The sequence below is a fragment of the Rutidosis leptorrhynchoides genome, chromosome 2 (genome assembly GCF_046630445.1).
Source record: "Rutidosis leptorrhynchoides isolate AG116_Rl617_1_P2 chromosome 2, CSIRO_AGI_Rlap_v1, whole genome shotgun sequence".
Classification (NCBI taxonomy): domain Eukaryota; kingdom Viridiplantae; phylum Streptophyta; class Magnoliopsida; order Asterales; family Asteraceae; genus Rutidosis; species Rutidosis leptorrhynchoides.
In genome coordinates, this window is record NC_092334.1 from 126,298,343 (window position 1) to 126,315,700 (window position 17,358).

Sequence of the window (17,358 nt, forward strand, 5' to 3'; positions counted from 1 at the left end):
TTTGGTGCGTGTTGAGGAAGAACTTTGAATGACCGTATCTTTTGACTCGTGGCTTCAATTTAGTCACCGTTTTTTAAAATTCGGATTCGAAGACCTTCAATTTTAACGTTTTTGTTGATTTTGACTTTTTAACATATTTTGACCGCTCGTAAAATTGCTATAGAACATTCTAATTTGCTATTCCTTAAATTTATCACAATTCTTGACAAAAAGTATGGTGCATGTTCGCAAGGAAAAATGCCTCTTTCGGTCGTTATCTTGTAAACATGTGTCAAGCACGAAGTTACACACATCATGTGTGGTGCGTGGTAATGTGATTTTTTTGCAATTACAACTTTTTAAGAATATTTTGTTAAACATTTTTGAAAATGAGTTCATTTTGACCAATTTACCATTTAATGGGATGGAGAACTAAGGTGTTACATAACTATTGGGCTGAATCATTGGGTAATAAAAGGGCCCAAATGAATCAAGGTCTTCGTTTTACAAACTCAAATCTCTGTACTCCATCTCTTGAACCTGCAAAACCTTGCGCCTGCAAAGTGAATCAAATCACTTCAGAGACAAAAACCAAAAGGGTTTTAGAAGAAAGATGCAGCGACTGAAATCGTCATCATTAGTGAGCCGTTTGTTGCAGAAACAGTCACATAATTACTTGTATTCCACCATTTCTGCTCAACGTGATAATTACACCCAAAATCACTTTATCCAACAAGAGGTTTTTTCTTTTCTTCTATATATAAATCTGTAAAATTTTTTGCATTAGGTTAATACGCGTTGTTTAATTTTATTATATTAAATTACACAGGTTTTAGTGGAAGGAAGGGCTTATTCAAGAGCTGCTATACTAAATAGGCCAACTAAACTCAATGCTATTACTACATCTATGGTTTATTTTATATCCTTTTTTCCACTTTCTTTATTTCTTGAATTTAAGGGGGGGTCTTTGGGGGGGATTATATCTGCTTCTGCTTATGCTTATTGTATAAGCTAGTAAGCTCATTTGAAGTGTTTGAATGAACTTATATATAGAGATCTTATTCTGTTTTTTGAAAAGAGATATATTTAAAAGCACAAGCCATTTTTTTTTAAAGCTAATTTGTTTATGTAATAAGTCAATAATCATACACAACATGAGGGTGTTTGGCTTCAGTGACGAGTGTAGTCTTTGACCCGTGGGGTCACTGGACACCACTAGTTTAAAAATTTTGTGTATAAAATACCCTTTAGGCCACCACTAAATTTAATTACATTACCCCATATATTTTTCGAATTTATAGCTTTTTCTTTAAACTGTATAGGATACCACTAGATTTAACTAGTCAGACCCAATATATATTTCGATTTTGTAGCTTTTTTTAAGGGTAAACAACCATTAAAATAGCATTCAAATATAATTAGTAATGGAAAATTTTTTTGGGACCCCATTGAGTTTCGGTCCTGGAATCGCCACTGTTTGGCTTACCTTATGAATGGGAGCTTAAGCTTAATACCTTTCAAGCTTTTGAATTTAAATAGCTCGATATCCATAGCTCTATTCCCTCGGCTTCTACGAAATGGGATATTTTTTAACAACGAAGAATTTTATAAGCTCATAACTTTAGCAAGGAGCTAGAAAAGCCCTATAAAATGGGATTTTTACATCTAAAATGCTATTGAGACATGGCAAAATAAATTGTGCTTTTTACAACAGATAAGCTAAAAAAAACCCGTAGAAAGCTAACTCAAACACCTCATAATCTCATATCGTGTAGCCTTTTTTCACTTGATTGAGGAGAATACCATTTCGAAGCGCAGAGTTTTAAAATTTGTTTCAGTTATTGCATTATTAGATGGTTGAATATATGTTTTATCCTTAAGAAGTATAAATTTCAATACACTTTTATGAAAATGTATAGTTAAGGTTAAATTGGGCAATAAAAACCTTAATACACTATTATTATTATTATTATTATTATTATTATTATTATTATTATTATTATTATTATTATTATTATTATTATTATTATTATTATTATTATTTTTAAGGTGGAATGTGTGGATTTTGTAATTTATGAAATGTCATATTTAGGCTGGTAGGTTACAAAGACTTTATGAGTCATGGGAGGACAACTCACAGATTGGTTTCGTGACAATGAAGGTATTTTACGAAAATTTTCACTCTTTTGTTAGGGTTTTTATATTTTATTTTTATGCATCTCTAAATGTTATTTTGATTTATTGAAGGGTAGTGGCAGGGCATTTTGTTCTGGTGCAGACATGGTAACCATCTATCGATTGCTTCAAGAAGGCGAGCATTCTTTTATCTTGTTTTACTTTTGTACTCGTATAATATAACACATGTTTAAGTATAATTAAATTTGTTTTAAGGCTTTTCTAAAGTAATACTGCATGTTTTAAAAAACCTAAAATGCATGCACTTGTCGACTTTCTTAAGTAGTTTGTGTTCTATTTTTTGAATAATCAAGTTGTGTATTTTATAAAATTGCTGCTTGATATATGTACAGGAAAAGATGCAGAATGCAAAGATTTTTTCAGGACATTATATCATTTTATATACCTTTTAGGAACATATTTGAAGCCAAATGTGAGTATCATGTGTCTTATATAAGAATATTCACTGTTAGTTTTTTGAAACAGCATTTGAAGTATGGTGGTTGACCATTGACTATTGATTATTGACCATTTAACAGTTGACAATCTTGGATGGTATCACTATGGGCGGTGGCGCAGGTGTTGCATTTCCTGGAATGTTTCGCGTTGCAACTGACAAGACTGTATGCAGTATCTTTTTTAATCAATATTAGTTGCTTTTTGATTTCATATAACTAATAAGAGTAAACTATAACATCATACCTCGGCTACACTAATAAATCTAACTTGTAATCATACGATTGATAAAGTTAAATTACATTCGCCTTCTTCATTTACATTCCACCCTGCAAGTTTTAGTCTCTTATTGTTATAATTGTTATTTGGCCTTGTTTATAACCAACTTGATATTACACTTTTTAATCAAGACTGCTGAATACAAGTTTGTGTGTATCGTATGTCTGTTTCTTGATATATTCTAAATAACCATCTGCAGGTTTTTGCAACTCCTGAAGTTCAAATGGGATTTCATCCAGACGCAGGGGCTTCGTTTTATCTTTCTCGCTTGCCTGGTTATTTAGGTATTTTGGAAACAATTAATTTAACTATTATTTAACGTTTGTTAATTAGTATTATGACTTATCTCTCTTCTTATTGTAGGTGAATACTTGGCTTTGACTGGAGAAAAGCTTAATGGTGCTGAACTGGTTGCCTGTGGTCTTGCTACACACTACTCACTGAACGCAGTAAGACTTCCCTTTCAGGCTTCAGCTACATTGGGGTGGCAACTTTGACCCGTTTAATAATGATTGGGTTGGTTAGTATTTAGGTTTATTCTTTGGTGGATCTCATAAAAAGAGTTTGACTAGAATGGAAACATGTTAAAACTGTTAAACTACTTGCAATAGTCTAATGTAAATCTTCAATATTCAATGATTATTATTTTATATTGAAAAGTAGATCATTGCAACAACAATAACAAATTATTTATAAAAAGTGAACAAAAACGGTTTTATAGTCAACTCAAGTGACCATCAACCATGACGATTTGTGTATCTTTACAGAAACTTGCTTGGATTGAAGAACGCCTTGGACAACTGATGACTGACGACCCTTCTGTCTTATCGGATTCTCTTGCACAATATGGCGATCTTGTCTATGTAGATAAAAGCAGCCTTCTCCATAAGTAATGTTTTACTTCATCTCCTATTATCTACATAAATATAAACAAATATTATGCATCAAACTTCAATGTGATTCATGATAGCCTTACTAATGCATTTTGGCTTTAGAACTAAGAATCTGTAAAAATAGGCAGCCTTAGGACAAATAGGTTCTTGCGTTCAGCAGTGTTGTACATCTTGTTTTATCTCGCTGAGATCTCGTTGTTTTTGGAAGGCTGGCGAGATGATTTGTCCATGTCGCTACTATTTCTCGGTCAACGGGTAAAATCTCGGTTAACATCACGATTTCTCGGATTTTCCCGGAAAATCTCGCAATTTCCTTGATTTTCTCGCAATTTCTCGCCAATTTCTTGGATTTTCTCATAAAATCACAAGATAAGCCGGTGGTTGGGGCATGAGTTCCTTGCAAGAGGAATCCCGTCTAGGACGAATATTTTGTGGGGGCCAAGGAAAGGTTGTAAACAGCCAGGGAGTAATCCTCGTTGCGTACATCAGAGTATGGGGTCGGATTACTCGTCCTCCCGGGTAGCCCGAACTGGGAAAACCTTCTACCTACCTATATTAAAAAAATAGTCAACGCAAGTCAACTTCCGAGATCTCCCCGAGATCCGAGTTCTTCAACCTTGGAGTTCATTAACCCTTATCAATTATATGTTACAATTCTAGCTCCATATTTGTAGTCAATACTAAAATTCTTTTGGATTTTCAGGATTGACATAATAGACAAACATTTTTGCCACGACACTGTTGAGGAGATTGTCGAAGCTTTAGTAAGTTCCCTCCCTCCGCTCTCTCGCTTTCTTTCTGTTGCATGATTAGATATGTATCAAATGATAACTTATATCAACATGTAAATTTAAATGTAACTGTAATGTAACTTGTACCATAATTATTCAGACAGCAGGGGAGTCTGATGATGTATTTTGTTCGATTGCCTTAAAGAAACTAAAAGAAGCCTCCCCATTGAGTTTGAAGATCACTTTGCAATCTGTGAGGGCACTTTTTTACTTCGTTTAGATTCATTTCTTTTTATAAACAAACCATACAATTAAATGTAGTAAAATGCAGATAAGGGAAGGCAGATTTCAACCACTTGACCAGTGTTTGGCTCGTGAATATCGTACATCGTTGCATTGTATCTCCAAACAGGTCTCTGGCGACTTTTGTGAGGTTAGGCGTTTTCCTTCGGCTTATCACTTCTTTAATAAGTTTTTACGTAGTAGTAAATGCGCTCATGCATGCATTCATTGATTGATCAACCTTTCTCTTGTCTCTTTTGATAGGGCATTCGAGCAAGACTAGTTGACAAAGACTTTGCTCCAAAGGTACACAATTGTGCCCTTTAATACTCTCCGACCCTTTTACATATGAAATGGGTTTATCTTGGACTTTGTTATGTCTCTAAATGGGTCAAATTAGTACGAAATACGATAAAACTGTTTAGCTATAAAGAAAACATGTGAAGGTGTCAACTAACATGTAATTTAAATGAAATTATCTGAATTTATATCATATTTTATACATGTAAGATGTAACGTTTTAGAAGCTGTATTATGAATTATAAGATCACAAAAGGAGTTTCATATGTCAATTCGGCCCGAACTGGTTTTATCCAGTGAAAATTGGGATAAATCGGGTATTAATCGGTTTTTGAAAGGTCTCCGATATGATTAGTCAAAAACGTTCCAAAAAATTCGTCAACCATCGGTCGACGTGGAGTAATCCTTTTACATAAGCAATGGGTTGAATCTTGGACTTTGTTATGTCTCTGTAATGGGCCAAAGTAGTACGAAGTACAATATTTTAAGCATTTGAATTAGAATTTTATTTTAAACACTAACGCTTTAGAAGCTGTATTTTAGATTATAAGAATCACAAAAGGAGTATCATGTCAATTAGGCCCGACCCGTTTTAGTGTTACAGAAATTGGAATTAACTTGTTTTTAAGAGGTCTCAGATATGATTAGTCAAAATCGCTCCAAAAAATTGGTCAACCACCGGGTTGACAGGGCTGTCAACATCCGTCAAATTCAAACTTAGTCAACAATTCACTTTGACTTATATTAGGGATTAATAGGTCAAAGTAGGGATTAATTGGTCAACATCAGTCAAAGTCAAACTTAGTGAATATTCGATTGATCCTCAATTTGACCCATTTATGTATCCAAGGTCCCAACCGATTATAATCCCCGAGTAGTTACTTTTGTAACCTTGATTTCATCGGCAGAACACTTGCCTGTTTTATTCAGCGGGCCCCAAACCCACCACCCATTTGCCCCTAGATATGATTTCAAAATTGGAGAGAACATGCAAAGTTTTGCAATTGTTTTATGTTGTTTTCTTGAATTAAGTTGTGCAATTGTTTATGTTGCTATCTTGAATTGACAGTGGGATACTCCAAATTTGGAAGCAGTAACCAAAGACATGGTTGACTGCTATTTTGCGCCACTTCCTACTTCCGAGCAAGAACTGAACTTACCTACATCCTTGAGAGAACCTTACATGTGAACACATCGTGTTATGTTCATCGATCAAACGAATGTATGAAACGACTTCATGTTCTTTTTTCTCTTCAGTAGGACTTCTCTCATAAAAAATAGCCACCCTTTTGATGGTGGCGAAAACTTGAAGCTTACCGCGACCATTAAAATTTATTAGCTACGATACTTAGATTTTTGAGTTCTGCAGAATTGTAATTTAGATATTGGACAACTAGTTAAAGTTGTCTGGTTGATTTTGTCAAATGAAAAGTTTGTTACCTGTTGTTTAGTACACTAAGTTTTATCATCTAGTTTGTTTCCTAGCATGTATGTTTCAAGGGAGCAATATTCAAGGTTGCGCTTAGTTCTAGGAGAGCTACTTTTTTTGCTTCGATAAAAGGCGGAGAAAATGTATGATAAATGTCGTTAACACCTCCGTGTTTATGGTATAACATCTATAACTTACATGTTTGTGTGTTTGTCATCATCAAAAAGGAGATTGTTGGTTGATAATCTAACTATAAAACATTGCTAATCTTTGTTTTGGTGGGGATAACATTGAAAGATTGATTACACTTGGAATTAAGTCAACACACAAGTTTAGAAACCTACATATATATAGCAAACGACCAAAATGTAAAACGAGTCAAAATACAAAAGTCGTTTTTCACCAGTTCTCTGCAGTTCGGGTCTGCAGTTGGACCGCAGTAGGGTATTGTAGTTTAAAACGTGAAATCCACATTTTATTTGCATGCAACTCGAGCTGCAGTTAGACCGCATGTCAGACCGTAGTCGGCTCTGATTGAAATGCATTTTGAATTTTTGAAACTATTATATTAAATCATGTTTTTGACAAATATATTGGTTAATACTTTATTCACCAAGGATATTAAGGTATTTTCAAGGGAACATGACGTAGATACATTTATTCTTTTAACTTTTAGGAGAAAATAACTTGAAAGAATTCCAAAATACATCAGTCGTCCGCATAAAAGTTGTGCGGATGCTTCCCAACATGTTTTTTTGAATGTTACCGGGCATGTTAGATTACGATTCCGTTACCAAAGTCCGAACATATTGCCACGCGTACACGTTCGGACTCATATTTGTTTGGACAACTTGTTTCCATCGGCGGGAAAAAAATGTTACGACCCCGTGTATGGAGTCTGCACATACCCACAGAAAAGTAAGTGCGGACTTAAACCCACAATTGTGCAAATTAGAACCCGAACTAACCCGAATCATTTCTTGTGTGGATTCACTTCTTATGGTTCTGAGTTTTTAATTTTCTATGGTTTTTAAAAGTTTGCAGGGGTCGCTAGTTTGATACTTGACAACCCTCATTTCCTCTTGCTACGTCTGAAAACAGGCTTTCAAATTTCAATGGCCCCATTCAAGAATTTTACAAAAGGAGTCCCTCAACTTCCAGGTTTTTACTTAAAATCCACCCAGACTCCGAAAGCAATTCTTTCCTCCCTTTTATAGCATTTTCGTTTTTGTTCAATTATTCGGGCTCGATTTACAAGCATTTGGGCTTTTGAATTATCAAATTCCGAATTCGTATGAGGGAGATATGACTGAAACAGTAAAGGTGCGCAAAATTTGCTAACGTGCTTAATTACGTTGATAAATAATTCGTAAATTACCCTTAAAACTTTTGGATGTTACACCTTGTCATACGAATCGTCTCTAGCGGACAAATTTAACATAAACACTCACTGCAGCCCTATTCTCAAATTAAAAATTTGTTAAAGTGCAGAAATTGGAGCTCAACTGCACGAAGCTGAAATTCATTGTTTATTTGATTACATCAGTAGTATGTCTTTGTGTATTGTAAAAGTAAAATTAATCCGAATATACTCTCACTTCTATTAGTTCATCTACCAAATCGAAAGTAGCATCTAGACTACAACTAACAAGTAGATGTCTCGCATTAAGTTGCAGTGGCGTGTAGTTTGTTAGCTTCATGAATTCGTAAAATTCCCCTCCAGTGAGCACTGATATAAAAAACCCCGATTACTCCCGATTAATTCCCGACTACTCCTTTTTAAGAAAAGTACGTTCCGATTTTCCAAAAATCCGTTTAATTAAACAGTCAACGTTGGTTAATAGGTCAAAATTATTATTATTATTTTTTTTTATCAAAGTAAGTCAAAGTCTAAATCGGTCAACATTTTAACATGAATTCAAACTGTAATTTTAGAATGTTTACACAAAAATAACGATTTTATACAATTACGTTAAAGTTTATGTTTATAGTTTTCTTCCTTATTTACCCATAGAATTTTGATAGGTATTATTTAAATGTATAGAAAATTAATCCGATTAATCTCCGATTTGTCGATTACTCATTCCAAAGTTTCAACGGTTAATCCTCAAATAGCAAGTTTTGCAACCTTGCCAGTATCTGTTTGGTTGATACTCAGTTTTGATCCAATTATGAAGGAATTTATATTCAAAAAGTAATGTATAAAAGGTTGGTCAACATATAATAATCCAATGGATGAAACCTTGAGTAGGAATTTTATATTTATATTTAAATCATAATACACAATTTTCAGCCATGCTTCGAATGCAGTGATGCCATCACGTACAAATAATAACCAAACTACTGTCATTGCACCACATAGAGGTGCAATGAATGCTGTGTATAAATTTGCAATACTGTACTGGTCCCATAAAGAGAGATCTTCTATATACATAGCTGAAACCAGGATCTCTCATTATATAATATTCTGACAACATAATAAACCTTAGTACATTAACTTACCAAAATATATATATTACAAAATTTACATTGGGCAACATAAGTTTTGCATTTTCTAGACAGGACAAACCCACAAAATTAAATACAGTACCTTGTAAAAACCGACATTTCTAAACACAAACAGGGTTTAATCTTATATACCTAATAATAATATATCATATAATATACAATGAGAGTAGTGATAACTTGATCAAATATGCAAATGTAAAAGTGTGGAGGTTAGTTACAAGGGAAACAGTATAAGACTATACTGATTGCGATGATGATATTAACTTCCTTCCAAGGAAAAGAGACAACATTATGCAGCACTTAAGCAGTTCTCCCAGGTACCATATTTTGAGCTGAAGGTACCACCACCAGTTTGCTGAGCATACTCGGATATAACAGCACGAGCACAAACATCCCAAGTTTTCGCAATATCTTTAAGAGACATTGGTTGTGACAGGCTTCTGAGAGAAATACTGAACCTTGACTTGGTCTTTAGGGATAGATCCTCAAATTCCTTGCTGTAATAAAGGTATTATTGTTATTATATCATGTCAAAAGGTTAGAGGTGGCAATATTTATCCCTAACAGGTCAAACGATATAACAAAACGTTGCACTTAGTACATATTTGATGGATGAATCCACCAAAATCACAGTATATAAATGGAAGACATTGTAATGTGCCAGTTATCAAAGCTGTTCTTATCTTTCAAACTAACTAAAAAAATTACAAATAATATGCTTTTAAAGCCAGTTTATCTGTAAAATTTAAAAAGAAAGTTCTCACCTGACTTCGGCAGGGAACTTGTCCAAGAGAATTGGGGAACAATTTGGATAATTTGCAGGAACAAGCAAACGTAATGGTTGTATAGGTGACTGTACATCATTTTAGATAATGTAAGCAACAAGCCAGACAATGACATAGCATATCAACTATCATGTAAACATACCATTTGGGCTGAAGCATATTGCGACTTCAAGTTTGGACCAAGAGCTACAGCACTAAACGAGCATTTAACGATGGTACCATCACCACCTTCAGAAGCTGCAGAGGCTGCAGTTGGATCGGCATCTTCCTCACTTAAACCCACCACAGTATCAATGAGTCCACGATTTATCTCCTTTATTTCTTCCAAAAGGGCATGATTAGCCTGCAAGAGAAGATGTAACGTATAAACTTCCTTGTAACAAGTGGAAAAATAAAACAAACACTGTTGTGATGATAGTACCTCAACTCGGGGCTTTTTGATTGCAGATGATGCAGTTGAATCGAGCTCAGAAGTGTCAGCATTATTTAGTTGTTTGTAACTATCATTTACGCTGCCAGCAGATGATACAACATTTAACGGCATTGCACTTGTAAACCGTTTCATCTTCCTCATGCCATTGGTTCCATCTTGAGTAACAAAATTTCTTGCCTGGAGACGGCATTTTGTCATGGCAACCAAATCCTCACCAACTGCAGCTCGAGATCCGTTACCTGGTGCCGATCCTGCAATTCTATCAATCATACTGACAACTGAACCGATGTCACTGACGGAGGCACTCAAAGCTTGTGGTGAAATTGATTTTACCTATAATAAATTGACATAAATTTAGTCATACACTTGTACAGTACTACAAAAGCATCTAAAACAAACCCTAACAGGTCTAAGTGGCAGTTTTTGTGTTCACCGATAAAATAAAATAAAAAATATAGCTAAAAGAACAATGGGTTAAAAGTCACCCAATGTCTATTTTTTATGAATTATTTCTCCAAATATCTATTTAGTTTTGTTCAGAAGTTATAGGGTTTTGAACTGTACTAATCATCCCATTTCAACCCAAGCCTGTTTTGATCGTAATCCAACAAGCGCCCACCCACTCATGTTACCACCATTACAAAATGTACTTTATTGTATCTATACAAGTAAGGGTTACAAACTGACCACTTTGAGTAAGCGCTCTAGAGGCTGTTCAGTAACACTGGACCTTCCCGATCCAATTGATGGAACACCACCATGGTTTCCATCTGGACTAGTGAACTCTGCGAGTAAGGGTGAGGCCGATATTCCAGGAGTGCCTATAGCAAGAGATTGTGCAGGTAAAACACCAGATGGTTGTTGATGTCCAATGTTCCCAATGTTAGATAACGATGATACACCACCAAAATCCCCTGGGAGAGGTGATGCGGATGAAGTTGATGGAGATGGTACAGTGAATGGTGAATTTGCAGATTTGAACATAGTTGACTGGTCAATCTGAGGTGATGCATGCTGAGATAGTTGTGGAGAGGCAGCAGATAGGAGTTGAGGTGAAAACGGAGAACCTAATTTCATTTGTTGGTGATAAGCTGAACGTTGGGCTGATGTGGCTGCTTGTTGCTGCTGAAAGGCACCTGCTTTCGCACCCATCTGCTGCCTAAGTTTTATGTCACCACCATCGTTTATCTGATGAAGCTGAGCTACTTGGTTTCCTTGCAACTGCCCAGTCTGCTGCTGCTTCGTTTGTTGTTGAAATTGTTGTTGTTGCTGTTGTTGCATAAGTTGCTGCTTATGAAGAAATTGTTGCTGCATTTGGCGGTTTTGAAATTGCTTCAGTTGCTGGTTCTGAAGCAGTTGTTCCTGTTGTTTTATATGTTGGCTTTGAAGAATATTGGAGTTTGACTGTAGTGACATTGGATTTATGTTTACTTGTTGAGGCCCACTCCGACTCATAGGATTCTGTTGCAAAGACCCACTAGAGACTTGAAGTAAGGAGTTCATACTGCTATTCTGACCTGGGTCAAGATTTGAACTGGGTTGTATGGAGTTCATTATGTTCTGTTGACCATTTGAACCTCCTGACATAGAAGGGCCAGAACTTTGCTGCAAACTTCCCACATTATTAGGTTGCATTGCTGCCATAGAACCCTGTACATTCATCTGATTATCATGTGATTGCGCTTGTGTCAACTGAGAAAGTGTTTGTTGTGATTGTTGTCCTGAATGCAAATGTTGTGGAGGAAGTGCTTGAGGTGGCTGTTGTGTTGGTGCGGGTTTCCGCCTATTCGAATTTATGACACTAACAATCTGCTTCTCGTAAGTAGCGAGCTTATCTTTATAATTTGCCTGAATACCATGCTTTGGGATCTGTAGGAATTGCATGAAACGCTCCAACATGTTTTTGAATACTTTCAGCTTCTCTAGTTGCTCGTTCTTTGGTTGCTGAGGAAGAGTTTCATTCTGGAAAACAGAAGTCTTTCATTGATTTAAGATCAAAAGACGAACTTTGCTACATAGCATATTATCTATAAATGGTTCTATATGCTTTTAAAATGAAAATTTGCCAACTTTGATATGAGCAACTGACTTACCTGCTGAAATTTGCCTAAAATTTTCTGGTACATGTCATTCAAATCCATTAAATACAGCTCCTTCATAGCTTTTATCTGTACTCAGAAAGAGAGAATATGACAGGAACAGAATTATATTTGATCTTACTAGACAATGAAATAATATTAAAAGTTGAATATTCCCCTATAGTTGCCTATAATATAAAGTCATAATGTAAATACTATCAATATGATTTATCACAAAAAAAGGAACTGTGCAAGTCCTGCCTTTCAGATTTTATCTTATTTTTGGATAAAGTGCCTTTCAGTATTACTTTTTTTTATTTTGGTAAAACCTTTGTATAAATAGAAGGGTGATACAGCATGATTACAAGCATTTTTCTTTTTTGTTATCAGCCATGAACTGCATTATTCAGAGATCTCATGCTTTGAAATCAATGTGAATTGTAACATAACTTAAATTTTCGTTTAGAACATTCAAGCTAGAGCCAAAAGTGGTAATAGGTAATTCAATGGGTCTACTAAATATGTTATTTCAAACAAAGCACCTTTTGATACACTTCCTCTTGCCAATCTCCGCCATTTGGGTTTACCGTCTGAGCTGTTGAATCTAATGATGCTACAAAAAAGTAAAAACTTGCATAAAAATCTCCCTGAAAGGAGCATATGAAAATATCATTAGAATGAAAAAACATGTTATACAAACAGAAACTAAGGTTATCATCATAGACAACTACCAACTCGCACCCCATATTCACCTGCCTTTCTTACCACAGATTGTTTCTTAGATGATACTTGCCATATCAAGCAGATTAAGTTGCCCATTATATCAACCTAACATCACTCTCTAGTAACCCTTGTGTATGATTATATGAAAGTTCAACATATCTGTCTTAGTAAAAAGTCTCTTCTTTTGCTCAGCAGAATATTAGGGTTATAAAACACAAGTGGGCTCATGTTGAGTTAAATCTACAATTTCTATATAGATGCTCTGTGACATAATCAAAAGAACCAAAGAGCTTATGGCCTAGCGGTACCGTCAACCTGTTGTGAGTTCGAGTCCTTTCGTGGACTATTTAATGGGCGTGTGTGTGTTTGTCGTTCATAAAAAAAGATGGTTGAATTCAGAACGTTGATTAACTTGAGTTGGCTAGTGGAAATACGTCAAGAAGTGATTACGGGTTGCCAAAAGAATGAGCCAAATTCTTTTAACATGTCAAGAGCCACTCATAGATAGGCCTAACAGTACTTAGTTAATTTTGACTATATCAAAAGATGTAGCGTTTCATTTCAAGTATTATACTAAAAGAATTTATGATTAACCGATGATGTTGGATGTGAATGAAAAACTAGTATAAAATAAGATGGGTAGGTTCAAAACAACTGGTCATTGATTGCGGAATATGAACATTCGGTTAACCAATTTCTAAATTAAAGAAAAAAATAATCATATAATACAAAAGTGTCACTGCCATTACGTTCTTACAGGGTTGCAGAACTCGGAATTACTCCGCGAGTACTCGGTTTTTGCAACTCAGGGAGCACTCGGTCAAAACTCTTCCAAAACTTGGATTACTTGGAAAAACGGTCAAAACTCGGACATACTCAGGATTACTCGGAAAATCAATGAAAAACGAGTAAAAAATAGGTCAAAATGGTCAAAGTCGAACTTGGTCAACATCCTAGTACTCCCCAAGTACTCGCCGAGGTGCCCGACCAAGTATTCCCAGAATGTCCCGACCGAGTACTCCCTGAGTAGCAACCTTGCGTTCTTGTGAAATCAAGTCATGAAATAAAGTTGAATATTTAAAAATAGACATATAGTTATCTAATAAAACCTTACTTGATGAAACCTCTGGCATCGGTCGCTGTTGTTGAAATAGTTGTTTCTGCTGATCAATCATGTTTTGCTGCTGAAAGCCACCTGACGTTGGAAGCCTTTGCTGCATGTTTGGCAGCAAATTTGTCTGTTGTTGCATACCCGCCTGCTGTGATTGTATATGAGGCATCGCCTGTTGCTGTAACTGTGGTTGTGATTGTTGAACTTGCGTTGATAACAAAGTCGCTGAGTTCTGTTGATTCTGTTGTTGAATTGGCATCTTAGATTGTGGCATGTGCTGCCCTGATTGCTGACCGGTCAGCATGCTGGAGTTACCAGATTGACTTCCAAGCATCGGCTGCTGCTGCTGCTGACCAGATGCATTACTTTGAGAGATCAAATGTTGCTGTTGCATGCTAGAAAGATTGTTTTGCTGACCAATCATATGCTGTTGTGGCTGCTGTATTCCAGAAAGCTTATTTTGCTGGCCAATCAACCTCTGCTGCTGCTGCTGCTGCTGCATATCGGAGTAGCTATTTTGTTGTCCAATAAGTGGAGACTGTTGCATGTTTGTAGTATTAGTCTGTTGCTGCCCCATTGTATTCGGTTGTGTTTGTTGCTGCTGCTGTGTTGGTTGTACTTGTGGCTGTCTTTGTTGTCTTAAAACTGATTGTTGATGGTTCATCAATGGTTGTGATGACTGAGGTACAGCTGACTGCTGATTTTGAACTGTTTGCATCATTGATGGTTGCATATTAGATTGCTGAGATGATTGCATATGACCAGGTTGCAACAAATTCTGTTGTTGCTGAATGTGTGATTGCATTGGGGGCGTGATATTACTCTGTTGAAGCTTCTGTTTTGCAAGTTGATGTAACTGTTGTTGATATAGATATTGTGAGTTTTGAGATTGTTGTTGTTGTTGCTGTTGTTGCTGTTGGGGAGCAAGTTGTTGCCCCCCAGGCATCTGCCTTTGATTTGCAAAGTTATTGGACCCCATTGTGTTTCCTACAGTAACTTGTTGAAGTCCAGACATGTTTTGCATGTTCTGCAAGTTTGAATTTTGGCCAGGAACATTTGACAGGGTAGATTGTGGCAAGCCACTACCAGATGATAAACTAGATGAACCTTGAATTCCAGCGGAGTTCATGTTATTGTGAATGTTCTGCGACATCATCTGTTGTTGTCCTGACTGATTAAGATTTGAAGGCACTGGAATAGGAAGTTGTTGTCCTTGGTTATTCACTTGTGGCATGAGTTGAGAACCTATTCAATCGGGAGAAAGTAGTAAATAAAAGAATATAGTCTGCGCTGCTTACAATATGTCAAAATATTCAAAGATTCTTCCTACAAATATTAACTTTTAGTAAACTGTTTTTTTGAAAATACCTGGATCTGAGGGGTTTATACTATTGCCAGCAGAGTTCGACTGCATACCGTCTGGCATGGAATTTTGTGATCTAGTCTCCATAGTCAGCATCTTCAAGGATATCTTACGAAGATAATCAGACTACAGAAAAATGAACTAAGAAAATTAGTCCCCAATTACCTTATGGTGTATGAGAAACGTGATATCATTTCCTAGTTCTATATTTGTAGTACTTGGCTCATCGATCTATATCATCATTCCACAAAAGCGAAAAGCAAAAAACTACAATATATTTGTAAAAGATAAAGAGTACAACGAACCTGGCTTGTGGCAGCAGTATAAATCTTCTCTTCAAACCTCTCAGCTATTTTTTTAAGTTCCTGTAGCCCCTCATGTCCAGAGAATGGAAGATGCCTCTTCAAGGTATCCATTCTGTGCAAGAGAAGCACATGTTGGTCATATAACATAGTTTAAAGACATCAGTTTAACAAACAAATAAAAAAAAAGTGTAGAAAAGTCACTATAAACAATGTGATAAAACTGCTACTGTGAGGAAGAAAAAATAAATATCAGCCAGAAGAAAAAAAAACCAACATCAATGGCGACAATGTAGAAAGATGAAATTTATAAAGCTATAAACTCGGTTAAACAGATGCAATACTTTCGGACAATAACAATTTCTAATGAACCTAACTAAGCAATTCCATTTAATGTTAGCACTTAAAAGTTACGATTATCATTCTTCTATACATAATTCAACACTGTTAATCCCAACCATTAGAATAACTTTATGAGAATGACATCAATCAATATACATACATCTTGTTCACGATCCTTTGCCGCGAATCTGCTTGCAGCTGAGACCTCCAATCACCATTTTCCAAGGAGGAGTCACCAACCGCACCGCCTGAAACCTGCATAGGCCTCCAATTACCATTATCCATCTCCTATTTGACGCCTGATTTTCAATCCTATAGTAAACAGTATAAACAAATTAACGTTAGCAAATATCAATTTTGTCTATATTTACACATATATGTAGATGAGTATGTGTATGTGTGCCACACATTTTTACTACGTTTTTTTTTTTTTTAATTTTAATTTCAAACTTGCAACGGATTGTATTGTATTGGTCTTATATTCATATCAATTTGGCATATTTGAAATCAACTGCAACTAATCTAACTACATATCACTGAAAATCAGTACTTTATAATTAATTAATTATAAATTCCAGTACAATTTTGTGAAAACTAGGTCAACAATGAAATAGCGTACATACCTTAAAGACGCCTAAATCACGAAACTAGGGTTTTGGAAGCGCACACGAATATGATCGGTACTTCGATGGTGAAAGTGAAGACGACAATGATCGGTGGAAAGGATCAAAAGAATTTGATTTTAGTTGAGCACGAATACGATCTGTCTGTATATATAATGTAAGAATGTATAGATACAGTATACAAATTTGGTTTGCAGACTACGGTTGAGCATTCAATCATACTTGCTAATTTTAGTCATAGATTTGGTCCTTAAACTACTATTTTTTTCAATTTTAGTCCCTTCTTTATAAGGTATTCACATTTGGTCCCGATATTCATATATTGTTATATATATATATTGTTTCGTTGTTCCTGTTTCGTTGTGTAAAAAATGACTTTTTTGATGCTTATAAATTTTTATAATATAATTCTTTAACTGACGTATTATTTTGTGATTAAATCTGATTAATTATATATATCATCGAAACACTCAAGAAACTTTTTACGTGTCTTATGTCATCACCATTCAAACCTTTTTGCCTGAATCTCATTTAATATCATCGAAACACTCAAGCAACTTTTTACG

General features: G+C 35.5%; 2 protein-coding genes across 4 annotated transcripts; one reads left to right on the forward strand and one right to left on the reverse strand.

The window, feature by feature from the left end:
• The first annotated feature begins 500 nt into the window (after positions 1 to 500).
• Positions 501 to 6,534, forward strand: LOC139891363 (small ribosomal subunit protein mS47). Its single transcript, XM_071874329.1, has 14 exons — positions 501 to 718; positions 809 to 889; positions 2,072 to 2,140; positions 2,227 to 2,290; positions 2,508 to 2,587; positions 2,694 to 2,777; positions 3,089 to 3,173; positions 3,253 to 3,338; positions 3,657 to 3,778; positions 4,486 to 4,546; positions 4,674 to 4,766; positions 4,845 to 4,946; positions 5,060 to 5,101; positions 6,165 to 6,534. Exons 1-14 carry the CDS (start codon positions 593 to 595, stop codon positions 6,282 to 6,284), a joined length of 1,215 nt encoding a protein of 404 aa, XP_071730430.1. The 5' UTR covers positions 501 to 592; the 3' UTR covers positions 6,285 to 6,534.
• Positions 6,535 to 9,032: 2,498 nt separating this feature from the next.
• LOC139894386 (mediator of RNA polymerase II transcription subunit 15a-like) lies at positions 9,033 to 16,933 on the reverse strand. Of its 3 annotated transcripts, XM_071877641.1 has the most exons (12): positions 16,793 to 16,933; positions 16,330 to 16,424; positions 15,831 to 15,942; positions 15,531 to 15,651; positions 14,166 to 15,407; positions 12,871 to 12,941; positions 12,344 to 12,418; positions 10,938 to 12,227; positions 10,239 to 10,583; positions 9,960 to 10,160; positions 9,797 to 9,885; positions 9,033 to 9,529 (listed from the first exon to the last, which is right to left on the reverse strand). In XM_071877641.1, the coding sequence occupies exons 3-12, from the start codon at positions 15,939 to 15,941 to the stop codon at positions 9,322 to 9,324; spliced, it is 3,753 nt and encodes a 1,250-aa protein (XP_071733742.1). In that variant the 5' UTR covers position 15,942; positions 16,330 to 16,424; positions 16,793 to 16,933; the 3' UTR covers positions 9,033 to 9,321. The 3 variants fall into 3 exon arrangements, with proteins under 3 accessions (XP_071733742.1, XP_071733741.1, XP_071733740.1); XM_071877640.1 differs by lacking the exon at positions 16,793 to 16,933 and having other exon boundaries at positions 10,938 to 12,212; positions 16,330 to 16,454; XM_071877639.1 differs by lacking the exon at positions 16,793 to 16,933 and having other exon boundaries at positions 16,330 to 16,454.
• Positions 16,934 to 17,358: the final 425 nt, after the last annotated feature.

What these genes read in the sequence shown, in the direction of transcription:
- LOC139891363 (XM_071874329.1), top strand. Translation starts at nt 593, where the DNA reads ATGCAGCGACTGAAATCGTCATCATTAGTGAGCCGTTTGTTGCAGAAA. An exon ending in ATGCTATTACTACATCTATG is followed by an intron (nt 890 to 2,071) that starts GTTTATTTTATA and finishes TGTCATATTTAG; the next exon opens with GCTGGTAGGTTACAAAGACT. An exon ending in TCGCTTGCCTGGTTATTTAG is followed by an intron (nt 3,174 to 3,252) that starts GTATTTTGGAAA and finishes TTCTTATTGTAG; the next exon opens with GTGAATACTTGGCTTTGACT.
- LOC139894386 (XM_071877639.1), bottom strand. Translation starts at nt 16,454, where the DNA reads ATGGATAATGGTAATTGGAGGCCTATGCAGGTTTCAGGCGGTGCGGTT. An exon ending in ATACTGCTGCCACAAGCCAG is followed by an intron (nt 15,652 to 15,830) that starts GTTCGTTGTACT and finishes ATTTTTCTGTAG; the next exon opens with TCTGATTATCTTCGTAAGAT. An exon ending in TTTTAGGCAAATTTCAGCAG is followed by an intron (nt 12,228 to 12,343) that starts GTAAGTCAGTTG and finishes AATCAATGAAAG; the next exon opens with ACTTCTGTTTTCCAGAATGA.